Here is a 15,470-nt window from a genome sequence, read left to right on the forward strand (position 1 = left end):
GCTTCTGTATAACCTTAGGCAAGATAAATGAAAAACAATCCAAAATGTTACCTACTGTGACACACATAAATATTTTATGAGTCTTAGCCTTTGCGAAATGCTCAAAAGCTGTTGGTTGTTATTTATCTAACTTAAAATCAAAATTGTTAGAAAAAACTTTTGATGTTTCATGTTGGCAAGAAACTCCGAGTGATTTCAAATGCCTTGATCTTACCCAGAAATAACTTTTGGACATGTGAGTTCTGAGGCCGACTCGGTGTGAAGAAGTAGGAGGAGTTTGGAAGGTGGCTGTTATGTGTATGTGATGTGTGTGTGTTGTGTGCACACACATAGTTATATTGCTGATCTGAGATTAGTCAGTGAAGGGCTACGGTGGGAACGGTAAAACTGCCTAGAGATCGAGGGCCACAACCCCTCATCCCACCCTAAAATAAGGGAATAACTATTATGTTAGGCCACGTAAATACAATTGTTCCGAGCTTCATATAAAACCCGGGTACCCCTGGAGTGCCCTAGGACCCTCGCCTTGATGCCCCATCAGGATTATCCTTTTTATGTGCCATGGCCTGCCCTGTACCTTTCCCTCCATTCTCTAGCACGCCCCCTATGTGTAAGGGTGCTTGTCCTGGGACCCTATCCAGGATGAGCGGTGCCAATCATATCAGCAACAGTTTGACCCACGGTTGCTGTTTTGGACCATAAGACACACCTAGGTTTTAGAGGAGGAAAATAGAAAAAAATTGAAGCGAAAAATGTGGTGAACTATTTAATAACATAAAAACATAATATTTCACCAACGTAAATGTAAACAGAACTCAACAGCAGCATTAACAACCATTATTCTTCCCAAATTTGGGGGAGGAAGTGAGTCTTATAGTCCGAAAAATATGATATTACATATGCACAATAACTTCACTTTTCATATAATATGCATTTAAAAGTTATTTATCTTTAGAGAGAGGGGAAAGGAGGGAGGAAGAGGGAGAGAAACATCAGTGTGTGTAAAGAAACATTGACTGGTTGCCTCTTGCGTGCCCCCCACTGGGGCCCTGGCTGGCAACCTAGGCAAATGCCCTGACCAGGATTGAACCAGCAACCTTTTGGTTTATGAGATGTTGCCCAAGCCAGTGAGCCACATCAAATATGCATCTTCACAATTTTCTGAGTATGGTTATAAAACTGAGACGTGTTCTTTTTAGTTTAAATTTATTGGGCACGTTGGTTAATGAAAGTATCTAGGTTTTGAGTGTACAGTTCTACGACACCTTATCTGTATATTGCATTGTGTGCCCACCACCCACAGTCACTGGAGTTGTCTCTAGTCGGGTTGCTGAAGAGTTTAGTTTTGGATGCTGGGTTTGGGCCCATGTGGGGGCCTGCATCATGATTCCGCATCATGTCATGCTTGCTGGTGATGCCTTCATCCCCAAGAAGCACTGACATCATGACGAAAAAAAGAAATATGGTGAAGATTTTTTTAAACCTTTACTTTTGATGTACAAAATTTGATTTCCTCAGAAAAAACCATTATTTTAGCCCACATACCTCTCTATACCATATCTACTGCAATTTTTTTGCTGAATTAATAAAATAAGCAAAAATAACATTTTCTTGATTTAGCTATGTACTTAGATCATATTTAGTTTTCTATTATATAATCTATTTGTTAATTAGTAGTAATTAGTTAATTGAATGGATATACTTAGTACCTGATCAAAAAGTTAATAAAATATTAGAACAAGGGGCTAATGGTTGAAAATATTTTGCTTCACGGTGGGGTTAGTGGACGAGAAATACGTTTTAAAATTTATCTAGTAAATCAGTTCCTCACATAGAACACAAACCCTTTGTGTGCAGTGCTGATCATTAGTCCCTGACATGTAATGTGTGATATTTGTTAAATAAGCAGGGAACCATTCTGAAAGGTGCTCTGTGCATTCCAGGACCTGACCTTCAGGTATGCACATCCCGAAAGCCTACCTGTTGCACCCGGAAGATGGAGGAGAGGTACCAGGTTGCAGCTCATCAGGACATGCAGCAGGTGCTTCAGGCCTCCAGCTCTACCTTAAAGTTTCTGATCTCTCGAAATGCTGCTGCTCTTCAAGGTAAATGTATCTTGAGTTCTGAAACGCGGGGCTTACTATGCAGTTTTCCTGTTAGTATATTGGCAAACTTAGCTGGGTTTGTTTCTCTGTCTTCCTATATTATTTTGTTGTAAAATAAGATTTTAGCCTTTTCGAACCTTCAGAGATTGTTTCTAAAGTCGTCCAGGAGGACAGCTCTGTAAATGAGACTGTTTTATTGGGACATGGATGCTCTTCAAGGGTTCTTTCAGGTCCCCCAATATTGGTTTTACTTCATAGTGAATGGACCTAATTATTACATTTCATTAAAATGTTTTATAACATAAAATCTCATTGTTTTAAGTGTATAATTATATACTTGTTTTTAAAAATATGATTTGGAAAAATATTTGTCCAATTTTTCTCCCTGCAACTTTGTGTGGTTTTCATAAGAACACCAGTATGGTATATCAATATTCAGACAAGTCTGATAAATACTAATATAGAAACTATTAATTACATGTTTAAGAATCAGCTAAGATCAAAACCCAACCTTAATTTGAACAATATGTTCAGGTATAAAATTAATGGATTATGAAATTACAAGGCACATTGCAGAATTGATTATCTTTTTCTTGTTTTAGTTAGCTACTCTATAAAATTGCTTATTACTATAATAGAATAGCTTAATTTGATTTCCTCCTATAATGTGTTAGCTATTCTGTAGGATTAGAATAAAAATATTTATATCACACTGCTTTTCAATTAAATTTATTGCTTCTGTTCAATACAGAATATAACTTCTGTTAGTATTCCTTTTTAATAAGTATATGAACATCAATCTAAATAATTTGTGCTTTGTTTATATACTGAACTAAATAAAAAAGGTGATTAATTTTTAAAACCCTGCCTATTAAATAAAATGAATACAATAAATTAGGATAAAATTTGAATTAAAATGTCACTCATGATGAATGGATTTTCTTTGCAGAAACTGAAATGTCAGATTTTAAGGTGCTATTAATTTAGTGGTTCTTTTAGGTATGTTAGAAAACAGTCTTAGTTCTGTGGCGGGATTTAATCAAGTGCAATGATTGGAGAAAAACATATTGATGTGCCTTTTAAGTGAAGATTTGTGATTTGAACTGGCTGAACTAGAAGACTTTTAACCACCCACAGACAGCTACATAATCATTTTTTTCTCATGAAAATGAGAGCATGTACAATATGAAAAATACATTTTAGAGCTAAATAGACCAGATAAAGGTTGTAGATGGAATTTACGGGTCATATGCTTGAAAGGGTGAGTTGGACTCCTGTGGAAGAACACTTAAAACATCAACCTGATTGAGTTCTGTGATGAATGCCGGTGGTTTTGATAGGGACTGCACTGAATCTGCAGATTGGTTTGAGTAGCATGGATGTTTTAATGATGTTCATTCTTCCTGTCCCTGAGAATGGTATATCCTTCTCTTTATTTGTGCTTTTAATTTCTTTCTTCAATATCTTATAGCTTTCCAAGTACAAGTCTTTTATCTCATTGCTTAAAATTATTCCTAGGTATTTTAATCTTCCTGATGCAATTGTAAATGGGATTGTTTTCTTAATTTCTCTTTCAAATAAAATGCAACTAGTGTCTGAGTATTTTGTATGCTGTTATTTTTCTGAATTCATTTATTAATACTAATGAATTTTTGGTGGAATCTTTATGGTTCTCTCTATATAGTATCATGTCATCTGCAAATAATGACAGTTTACTATTTCCTATCCAAATTGGGTTCCTTTTATGTCTTTTTCTTTTCTGATTGTTGTGGCTAGGACTTCTAAATCTTTGTTGAATAAAAGTGGTAAAAGTGGACATCCTTATTTGAGTTTTTATCATAAATGGGTGTTGGATTTTGTCAAATGCCTTTTCTGCATCCAGTGAGAGATTATTTGATTTTTAGCCTTCATTTTGTTCATGTGGTGTATTGCACTCATTGATTTGCAGACATCAGTGAGGATATGGAGAAAAGGGAATTCTTCCCACTGATGTGTGAATTGGTGCACCCACTATGGAAAAGAATATAGAGGTTTCTCAAAAAGTTAAAAATAGAACTGCCATGTGATTCAGCAATTCCACTTCTGGGTTGTTACCCAAAGAAATCCTAAACACTAGATCAGAAAGATATAGGAACCCCTATGTTCATGACAGCATTATTTACAATAGTGAAGATAGGGAAACAACCAAATTACCCATCCATCGATGACTGGATAAAGAGGACGAATATTAGCCATAAATAGAATGAAATCTTACTATTCGTGATAACATAGGTTGACCTAGAGAGCAGTGTGCTAAGTGAAATAAGTCAGAGAAAGTCAAATACCATGTGCTGTTACTTATATGTGGAATCCAAAAAACAAAACAAATGAGCAAAATGGAAATAAACTCATAGATACAGAGAACAAATTGATGATCGCCAGATGGTAAGGGGTAGGGGTGGGTGATATGTGAAAAAGATGAAAAAGGAATCAGGGAGTACAAACTGCCAGTTATAAAAATGGTTGTGAGACATAAAGTACAGCGTGGGGACTAGAGTCAGTAATATTGTAATAACTGTGTATAGTGTACGATCGGTCTGAGGCTTATCAGGTGATTAACTGTCCGCTCACTGTGTTGTACACCTGAAACTAATGTAGTATGGCATGTCAACTTTAATGGAAAAATAAATTTTAAAGAATTAAAAATCATCAACTTGGATTTGAGAGAGTCTTTAAAGATTGTAGAGCAGGGAAGCTTCATTATGATTTCTTCTTATTTAATATGAAAACTAAATCCCTGCAAGTAAGAGTGTGTGACTGAAGAGGATCACGACAAACCAAACCTAATTTTTAGGGGGTAGCGGTGTTAACTATACGAGTCAGAGAAAGTGCCAGCGGTGTTCTAACGCATAGCCATTCACTGAATGTTAGTTGAACATTTCTTCTTTCTTAAAAGATACTGTAACTAACTTCTCACATATTCTTGGATAAATTAAAATAGAGCAAATTAAGGTCAAAGGACTGGGACAACACAAACACTGAATTGTTTATTTAGACTTTTAAGATGGGCTTAGGGAAAATTTTTGTGATATTGCTGTAAGTTTGGTGGTAATTACCTAAGTACTAGAAATATATGGGGTTGTGTTTGTCTACAGGAGTATCAGGTAATTTTATATAAATTTCATTTTTTCCTGTTTAATAAATTCTATATGCTGTATTTAAGAGGTTGAGTTTTGGTATTTATTTAAATATTAAATCATAATATGAAAATGGTAGGGACTTTCTTAAATATAATTTGTTATAATCGTTTTCTCCTTTTGTGGAGTGCCAAATTTTATTTAAGAATCATTAGAACACCAGACAAATTTAGAAGAAATTTTCCTAAAGCCTAACTTTGTGGAAAGAAATTCTTTTACCAGAAGAATATCTGTTTTTAATTTAATGAATAGGATAAGTACCTTTAGGCTGATTTCCAGAAAAACAGCTTTAAATATATGTGCTAAAAGCAATGTTAGAAATCACCTTTACTGTATGATAACTGAGAAGGGGCTGTTTTTATCAGTAAGAAAAGTACCCTCCATCTGGTTTCTGTGCAGTCAAAATATCTGAAAACAATTAAAAGTATTTTTTTTCAGAAGAAAGAAACCAAACACATTTTATTGGGAAACAAGTCTGATTGAGAGAAATGTAATGGGGAAATCAATTCACTTCTCAAATGATGCAAGTAGATTTGCTATATTTGATCCTTTGACTTTGAAATATTTCCTTATGCCTTTTACTTCAGTGATATTAAGCTGGCTTTTTGTGGTTGTTGTGGTTGTTGTTTTTTAAGTTGTATTCTGCATTCCAAAAGACTTTGGTCTAGGATACAGTACATTCTCTTCTCTCATGGATCTTATGGACACCATGCAAAACTACTTTTGAAGCTGTTCTTTATTTTTTAAATTTTATCTATCTATCTATCTATCTATCTATCTATCTATCTATCTATCTATCTATCTATCTATCTATCTATCTATCTGTAGAAGGGAAGGGAAGGAGAGAAATATCAATGTATGGTTGCTTCTGGTGCATCCCCTGCTGGGAACTGGCCCCTGCTGGGAATTGGCCTGCAACCCAGGCATGTGCACTGATGGGGAATCAAACCATGATCTTTTGGTTTGCAGGCCCGTGCTCAATCCACTGAGCTACACCAGCCAGGGCTGAAGCTGTTCTTTAGATTGTACTGATGGGGACCATCACTTAGGTCTATGGACTTGGCCCCATATTTTTGTGAGATGAAGGGGCTTTTCAAGAGAGGGAGGAAAGAGTGCTGGCAACTGGCGCTGGATGACAAGAGGTTATTCTAAGTACAGTCCACACTCAGCTCTGGGGTTCAGCCCTGGGGTTGGAGTCAGCCTGCTGGCACAACTGTTCATCTGTCACGAGAGCATGTTCATGGTATAGTCTTTCCTGTAAGTCAGCTGGGCAACTGCTTGGCCAGCTGCCTGCTGAGCAGCCCAGCACCAAGGAATAGACATGACCACACACAGTAACTATGCTGTTCACTCAGCTTTTATTGCATACAGGTTCACTCAGAGCAGAACATCAGCATGCGTTCATATCCTACTCACACTCTGACACTGGGAGAAATATAAAACACAACACGTAGCAACCAATGGGGGATAATGAACCTGAATCCTAGAGTGTCAGTCTGCAGGTCTGGGAGGCAGCACGGTGGGCAAGGGAATTGTCAGAGTCTTGCAAGGAAGGGTCTCCACAGCCAGGTGGGCAGCAGGGCAGATGAAGTCCCCAGTCCAGGAGGGCAGAGCTTCTGGTGGCCAATGCCAAGGGAGATCAGCATGGCGTGGAGCAGCAAGGAGTGAAGCAGCACTCTGGGGTGTGGGGCTCGGCTGTCTCAACAGTGGTCTGGAGCCTGCCTCAGTTATACCTTGAAAGCGGTGGACTCCACCCTTCTGGGTCTATTGATAAGTGTCTTGGCCCCCTTGATGGAAAGTGAGGAATTTCACCAGGGGCCTATCTGTGGGCAGTCTGCAGACATGCTCTGCAGACACAAGCTGTTCTGGTCATGTGTGCAGATATCTTAGGTGTCTCTCCTTCCCAGATGTGTGTCGAGTGTGACTTAGGTAGTTTTCCTCTTGAATCAAAGTGTCAGGACCGACTGGTTGACATGAGTGACTCCATTGGCTTTATATATATTTTACGCCATCTTGACTGGACCAATGCCATTTTATTGGCTCTGTTCTCCACACCATCTTTTTCTTTTAAGGAATTTATTATTATTTTTAAGTCACATTTTCTTAAAAAGAACAACAGCAGAGATCTGTTTTGGAAGGGCCCATAATTATGACCTGGGACTTCAGTATACCCTAAGGCTAGTCATTTACGCAGCACGAGGTGTTTTTTCTAAGATAAAAGGCACATGCTGATATCCCTCTGTCTGTTGCGGTTCGTGAATGCGTGTCTTTGTAAGGAGGAATGCTGGCTTTGTCACAGCACGGATGGCAACTGTTCTTCGTTTTCAGGAGCTTGATGTTCATGATGAAAGCAGAACGGCCCGAGAGAAGGGGAAAGGATTGGTTTCCCTTCATCTGTTTTTACTGTGAGTGGGTGTTGCCTGCTTCAAAAATATTTTGAAAATATTCTTTATAAATGTTTTATTTATTATTACACTGCAGTATGGTGTGACTCATGAAGACATAGTGGAAGTTGACAGAGAATATGTAACCTACTGTAAAAAAGCAACTCTTAGCCAGCTCTCAGATTTGTCCATTTTTAAATCTCCATGCAAATAAGGTGATAGCTTAGTTTTTAAAATGTGACACTATCCAAAATGTTCAGCATCAAGTTTCAAAAATGAAGGGACATTCGGGAGGACACTACTGGAAGCTTGTGTGTGTGTAACATCAGGAAGGTAAGGTTAAGAAAATCTTTCTTTTAAGATACACCATTCCCCAGGTGTCTCATCTTTGAGTAGCTCACATGTTTCTAAAATACAAGGTAGATATGAAGTTTTCCTGGAAGTCAGGTTTTCCACATTATCACAAAAGACCAAGTGAGAAATGATATTTAGCACAGGAAGGATTTACCATTTTTATTTATGATTTCCTTCTCTTGGTTAATTAAAATTTCATCAAATACTTGATTGTAAGTATTTGAAATATTGACAAGCTTGTCCTCTTGGGTTGATGTTAGATTTAAGAATTTAATAAAAATGCATTTCTATTTTAATGAAATATGGGAATATGTTCAAAATTATCTTTTAAAAGCAGGTGAATGAAGAATGAAAATATAGTTAATGAATTATCCTCTTTTACACTAATGGATACTAGCTACTATAAAGTGTAAAGTAGTGTACAGCTACTGTAAAACTAATTTGAAGTGTGTGTGTGTGTGTGTGTGTACATGTAGTCAATGACACAAGGATGTAGTCAATATTTGATTATCTTAATGTGTAGGAGAGTCCAGAGATTCATATAAGCATTACATTAAGCCTGGGATACATTATCTTATTTTGTTCACAGAGGTGGATAATATTTAAAATTATTCCTTGGAAGAGCATTATGCAGAAGGATAAAGGAATAATGCTATTTCTAACACTGAACAGGGAGCCTTGTGCTGGCCGTGGCGAGGACAAGTGCTTGTTTTTCTCTCTCTCTAGCACCTGGAGCAAATACTCAGGAAAGTAATTAAATGAACTGCGTGAACAAATGAAGGAATGAATGATACTTAGCAGGAAGATGATTCTGAAATAAAATGACAGATTTCCTCCCTGCCTGCCTTCATCCTTTTCTTTTTCTTTCTCTATTGCCGCAGTTCCTATATCTGTGAAACACCTACTATGTGCCATCACCGGCAGGTGCTTAGATTGTAAAGTGTCCAGAACTTAAATCTATTTTATTTTTATTGAGTCCTTTAGACTTCAAGAATGCCAAGGTCTGTTGATTGATGTGAGGAATGGAAAGGGGCACGTTATAGCATCTCTGTCTGTGGCATTCCGAATGTGGTTACAACTCTTTCCCCCCTCGGTGCTAGGCAGCGCATCCTGGGTCATCTCACACAGCCGCTAACAGTGCAGTTGGTCTCTATCCAACTGTTCTTTATCGCTGGAACGTCAAAAAGTATTTCTTTTGAATCTGTCTCAGCAGGCTGCTATTAATTATGAAAATGGGTAATTTCCTTGTATTCTAGATAAAAATTGCAGGGGCATAAATTACTTTTCAGCTGGAAATAAAGCTTGCTTGCACGAGGCATTATCTATGGTGGAAAATATTATGTGTAGACCGAATAATTGGGTTTACTTTGCAAAATTTCTTTTGTGAACTCTAAGAAGTAAGTTTTTAGTGGTTTTAATTCTGACCAATGACACGGTATGATAATCCCACATATGGTCGTGGCAATGTCACCTAGAAAACACAGTGACCCATCAGACCAGGCTAAACATTTTTTTCTTGATTTCATATTAAACACATTTTCAGCTCATTTTTTTCAATATGAGCACTGTACATTTATTGCCTGGAAGAGTTGACATTGAATCAGATTCTTCATAATTTTGTTATCTTTAGTAGTTTAATCTTTATTTTTTGAATAAAGAATCAAAAGGGATGATTTTTTAAAAAGTATATTATATCGATTATGCTATTACAATTGTCCCAGGACTTCCTCTCTTGCCCTCCTCTGCCTGGTACCCACCTTCCCTCCAGCAGTCCTCCCCCTTAGTTCATGTCCATGGGTCACACATACAAGTTTTTTGCCTTCTCCATGTCCTGTATGGTTCTTAACATTTTCCTATTTCATACCTATCGATTATGCTTCTTCAACCCTGTACCTTTCCCCTCATTCACCTACGTTTTGAGTAAAGGACAGAACATGTAAGAGTTTAAAACTAGCTATGCTTTTGAGACTCATTTGTTCCTCTCTCTCTCTTATTCATCCATGTAAATTGAGTTATACAATCTTTTGTAGATATGTGACATTTGTCATTCTCTTTTGGATAAACTTCCAACTTATTTTTGCACTTAAAATGCTGCAGGGAACATTCTTGTTCATGTCTCCATGAGCACATTTCTCTAGGACTTATAAGAGAAAGAGTAGCTTATGGGCTCTGAATACTGCTGACTTTACTGGGGACGGCTGGGTTGCTCTTCTAAGGAGCTGAACCGGCTTGCACTCCCACCAACAGCTGGTACGTTGGGACGCTTTGTCATTGTTCCACGTGCTTCCCAGCCATCAGAGCTGTCAGAATTCCGAGACATTTGCTGAACTGACGTGAAATGGCATCTTGTTTGCAGAACGCGTGGTTCCCAGTTATGAGGGAGTCGGAATGTTTTTTCACACATTATCTTTATTTTGTGTGTTCTTTATTTTCCCCCATGAATATGTGCCATAAACCCCTATGTACACTCAGAGCAGTGATTTTCAACCCGTGTGCTGCAAGAATTTTTAAAACAGGCAGCACCTGACAATATTTTATTCAGGGGCACTGACCTCTTTTCCCTAAGGTTGTCACATTTTAAAAAAATGACAACTGCCAACACAACAATAGCTGTCTGGTGTGAATGAATACAAATTATACCTGCTTCTGCCAGACTGGGAAAAATATATATATTTCGGTGAGCCAAATAACTTTAGTAATTAGTTTATGCGTGCCATGAGATGGGAAAGGTCGAACATCTCTGACATAGAAGATATGTTCCGTGTTGTGGGTATTTTGTGCACATTTAGTTTTTTTCAGTTGCCATATCTTAAAGTTTTAGCTAAAATAACTCCAATTTATTTCCATATTCTGCAAAAATTTAAAGTTTTTCACAAGCTTCCTGCACATGCCCATGGCCCGCAGTCACATGGCTACTCCTGCCTCTGCAGCCCTGCTTTTTCCATTTGCTTTTGTCTCTTCCCAATCACAATAAATTCGACATGAAAAATTGAATTACCCCCTCCGCGAAGCACACATACATGCACACATATTAACCTTGGAAGTATTAAAATACATTTAATGAGATGGTGGTTATACAGGAAGATGAAGTCTGCAATCACACAGAAACTTAGATCGAACACTGATTTCTGTGTTTGCGAGTGTCTCCCAGCCCTCCCCCGTGTCACCCCGCAAAGCTAACAGCCCGCACTGTTCTCTCTGGGCCTCGTATCCCCCAGCCCCAGACAGTGCGCAAATGTCTCTTCTGGGTGTTATTTTGTTACTTCCGTTACATGAATCTGGCTCTGGGGGTGAATTTCAGCTGAGTGGCTTTTTTAGTATTAAAAATCTTTTTACTTTTTTATTTTATTTTTTTTATTGTTTAAGTCCAGTTGTCTCTGATTCCCACACCACTCTGCCCGACCCCAGATCTCCCCACTTCTTATTTTTAAAATATTTTTCTCGGTTCTATTGACATAACAGTCACATAACATTGTGATAACATGGTGTAAATGTAAGGTGAAAATGTTGAACTGATATACTTTTATATTGTAATATGATTACCAACAAAGGGGTAGCTACAACCCCCATCAAGTCACAAACTTACCTTTTACTGTGTACGTGGGGGGTGTTAAGAGCTATTCTCTCAGCAAGTGTCACCCATATAATACACTGTTGTTAACTGTAAGCACCACGCTGAACGTTCTGCCTCCAGACGTTACTTACCTTCTGACTGGGAGTCTGGCTGTGTGTGCCCTTCACCGACCTCTCCCCATTCCCCCACCCCATTCTACTCTCTGAATTGAGTGCTTTTTATTCATCCTGTTATCTGTTAGATATCCTGGAATAATGAATTTCCCAAACCCAATGCGCATACAGAAATACAGTGATATTTTACAAAATGTGCACAAGGTATGTAATTTTTGCTTCTAGTATTTTTAAAAATTGAGTACATTTGATATTTTCAAATGCTACTGTTGACTACATTTGTAATTCGTGCAAACAAGTAATTATTAGCTACTTTTAGAACAGAACTGAGTCTGAGAAATATTTACTTTTGAAAGCGATAGTCAACAACAGGCTGGATGGTTGGCGGAGGGAAAGGGGTTGGAGGGTTGGGAGAAAAGGGGGGGATCGACAGGTACCAAGTGGTAGTAAAGCAGTCACAGGGGTGCAAAGTACAGCGGAGGGAATAGAGGCAGTAGCGTTGTACTAACTGTACATGGTGCCGGGCGGGTACTCGGAATATCAGGGGGACACTTCGTGAAGTAATGATTGTCTGAACACTACACGGTGCATCCGAAAGTAAGTCACAATCGTATTGAAAGCAGTAATAGGTTGTGAAGGTTAATTGGGAATTTTTATAAGATCCAAAATGTATTTTATTTAAACGAATTTTCATGATAAGTTTTATTAACACATTTTGTTGAAATAGATCCTGATGCACTTACCGTGTCTTCTGATAGGTCATTTCTTTTGCAGTGTTTTTGTGTGTCAGCAACTGGGGAGGGGAAAAGCAGGTTTATAGTTGTCCATGTGCAAATTAATACAATAATAATAATTAATATCAGAATAAACTGTGTTTCACATATTGACGACTGTAAAACTACCTCTACCCCATCCTGTATTTATTTTTAGGAGGGGCGACTTATCCCTAGTAAGTATTCAGTGAGACTCATTAGCTAGCAAAAGACAGCTTTGGCAGTATTTTAGAAGCTTACAGTTTTATGAATTTTAAGGCCCTACAAAGTTTTATATAAAATGGTTAGTGCAATGATTTAATGACCAGATTAATTATTTTTTATGGGACAGATAAAATAAGGATGCTGAAAATATTTTAACAGTCATTCTAAAACATTCTAAAACTAAAGAATGTATTGGTTTTCATGTTTTATATATTAGGCATGTCCTAAGTGGTTGTTGGTCATGAGATGCCTCAGCGTGGTGGTTGTGTGGCTCAGGCCGCATGAAAACATTTTGTCCTGCCTCTGCCTTATGGTCAGGACCCCAGTTTCTGGGGGGGGTGGTCACCCTCAGTGGCAAAGCACTTAGAGACCGTGAACCCTGCATCTATAGGGGATGGCAAGAGAGAGAATAGGAAGTGTGTTGTATGGTGGCGAAGGTTTTTTTAATCCTCATCCGAGGATATACTTATTAGTTTTTAGAGAAAGAGGAGGGTGGGGGTGAAATATTGATGCACCTCTCATATATGCCCCCTCCGGGTACTGAAGCTGCAACCTAGCTATGTGTACTGACCGGAAATCAAACTCGTGACCTTTCATTTTATGGGGTGATGCTCCAGCTAACATTGGCCAGGGCCGGTGCTGAAGTTTTAAACTAGCTTTTGTGGGAGATGGGAAAGGAAATAAACTAATATTTATTTAGAAAACCACCGTTAGAGACAATTAATTGATAGTAAAACTAGCATGTATTGTCTAGGTGGAAAGCATTCTAGGAAGAGGGCGTAGCTGTAAGGTCCAGTGTGCCTCACATGTAAGAGGCATAGGAGCAGCAAGACAAGTATGGTGGATGGAGCACAGTGGGTGGTATGGGGGAGGGATTGGAAAGACCATCCTAGAGGCAGCAGGGGCAGATCCTGTGGGGCTTCTTATGCTTTCCTAAGGAACAAGTTTTTGCCATAGGTGTGGCTTGATTTAAAAAAAAAAAAAGACTCAGTGGGAGCAACGGGGGAAACACTGGGACAACTGTAATAGAAGAACAATAAAAAAAAGACTCTGGTTGTTGAGGGGTATGCTCAGCCATCCCATAGAAGGCCTAGGGTGGACCTCGGAAGCCTGGTTAGGAGCTGATTATATCTGGAAGAGGCATCACGGTCAATTATGTCTGGGCGGTCTGCGTGCCGGTGGTGAGACGTGGGTGGATTCTGGGTATACAGGGTTGGCCAAATTAGGTTCACAGTTGTTCATTGGGATAATAATAGACAATAATGCAAGAATAAATCCTCCTATGTCTTTCTCATACTCACAACTGTAAGCCTGCCCCTGCCCACCCCTGTATTAGAATCAGTGAGTCCTGGGCATAGTAGGGAAGGAATTGAGGCCAAGATGGGGCAGATGTGGTAACACATTCCAAAGGTATGTCTGTGGGTGAGTGCCTGGCTCTAGTGGAGGGGAATTCAAGATGCTGAGGCTGTAGGATCAGTTTCTACAGGGACATTGGAATATCTGAGTCTGCTGGTAGAGTTGGAACAATACACACTGCCACCTTTTTCTAAACCTCCCAGTGAAAGAGGGACATTGGTGGGTTTGACAGGGACACTCACTGATTATCTGATGGCAGATGATCTCGTTTGTTTTAAACCACTTATTTGGGGTGTGATTGGCATACAGAAACTTCATAGAGTTGATACATACAACATGATGGGTTTGGAGATGAGCATATACCAGTGGAACCTTCCCCACAATCTATGCCAAGCACATATTGGAGGAGGCTAGCCTTTGGCTCAGGGTTAGAGGGATGATGGTCTGGAATTGAGAGGAGACTTCCAGCTCCTTCCTATGATCAGGTTCTGCGAAGTGGTAGAGATGTTGTTTCTATAAGAGCATATATAAATATAATGTGCAAATACAATTAATTTTAATGGAATAACTCATGATTGTACACAATGAAACATAAATTTTTAGCGTGGCTTAAAAGTGAAGGGCATTATGGAGATATAGCATGTAAATAAATTAAATCAACGCGCATGAAATTTGTGAACAAACTTGGAGCCTTCATAGGAGGAAGATGTAATGAGATGAGGTTGAAACAAGTTGTGTAATTATGGTCTAAATCACCAGTGTGTATATGAGAAGTTTATTTTAAGCTCATTTAATTATAAAAGATAAAACATGATTGTATAAAATTAAATTCTTTACCAGTCAATAATCCAGGTAGCAAGTAAGGTTCTGTGATAACTTAAGGCTCCTGGGACTCAGTTTTGAAATCTTGATCGTCATCTTCATAACATCATTAACACATTTACTATTTTTATATGAATCAAAACTGAACTAAATTCTGTTTATCAAACATTCCCAATAGTTATTAATCATTTCAATATCTTTTATTACATCCTCTCTTAATCTAATAATACTTGCACTTTGTGTAACTGCCAATATTGTCAACTTTAAAATTTTTAAATGATAGAATAATTTATTGTAACTTAAGAAATAGTTTACTAAAAATGTGGAAATATTCTTAATAGCTAAGGTTTTTTTTTTCTATAGCCTTGGGGGAAGAGCAGATTAAGATGAAAATATTAAACCATTGCCCATAATATTTAATTGCTAAAGTAGTGAGATATAATGGGAGATAAGATACTTCTCTTTCTCAGACAAATAGAGGACTTAAATTTTATAGCCATTCCTCAGTGTAGCTGTTCATGATAGGAAATTACCCATGCATATCTCTATGCTTTTAGCATAAAATATAACTAGCAATAAATGGAATATATATGTTACAGTTTTTTATGC

General features: G+C 38.1%; 1 protein-coding gene across 1 annotated transcript in view; it reads left to right on the plus strand.

Annotated features, from left to right (window-relative positions):
• GPC5 (glypican 5) overlaps positions 1 to 15,470 on the plus strand; it is a 1,180,543-nt gene that overhangs the window by 29,948 nt on the left and 1,135,125 nt on the right. Inside the window, exon 2 of the mRNA XM_037132503.2 lies at positions 1,944 to 2,105. Within this exon, the coding sequence (XP_036988398.2) occupies positions 1,944 to 2,105 (162 nt within the window). The remainder of the gene's footprint in view (positions 1 to 1,943; positions 2,106 to 15,470) is intronic.

The sequence above is a fragment of the Artibeus jamaicensis genome, unplaced genomic scaffold, assembly GCF_021234435.1.
Source record: "Artibeus jamaicensis isolate MK-2021 breed Jamaican fruit bat unplaced genomic scaffold, CSHL_Jam_final contig_415, whole genome shotgun sequence".
Lineage (NCBI taxonomy): Eukaryota > Metazoa > Chordata > Mammalia > Chiroptera > Phyllostomidae > Artibeus > Artibeus jamaicensis.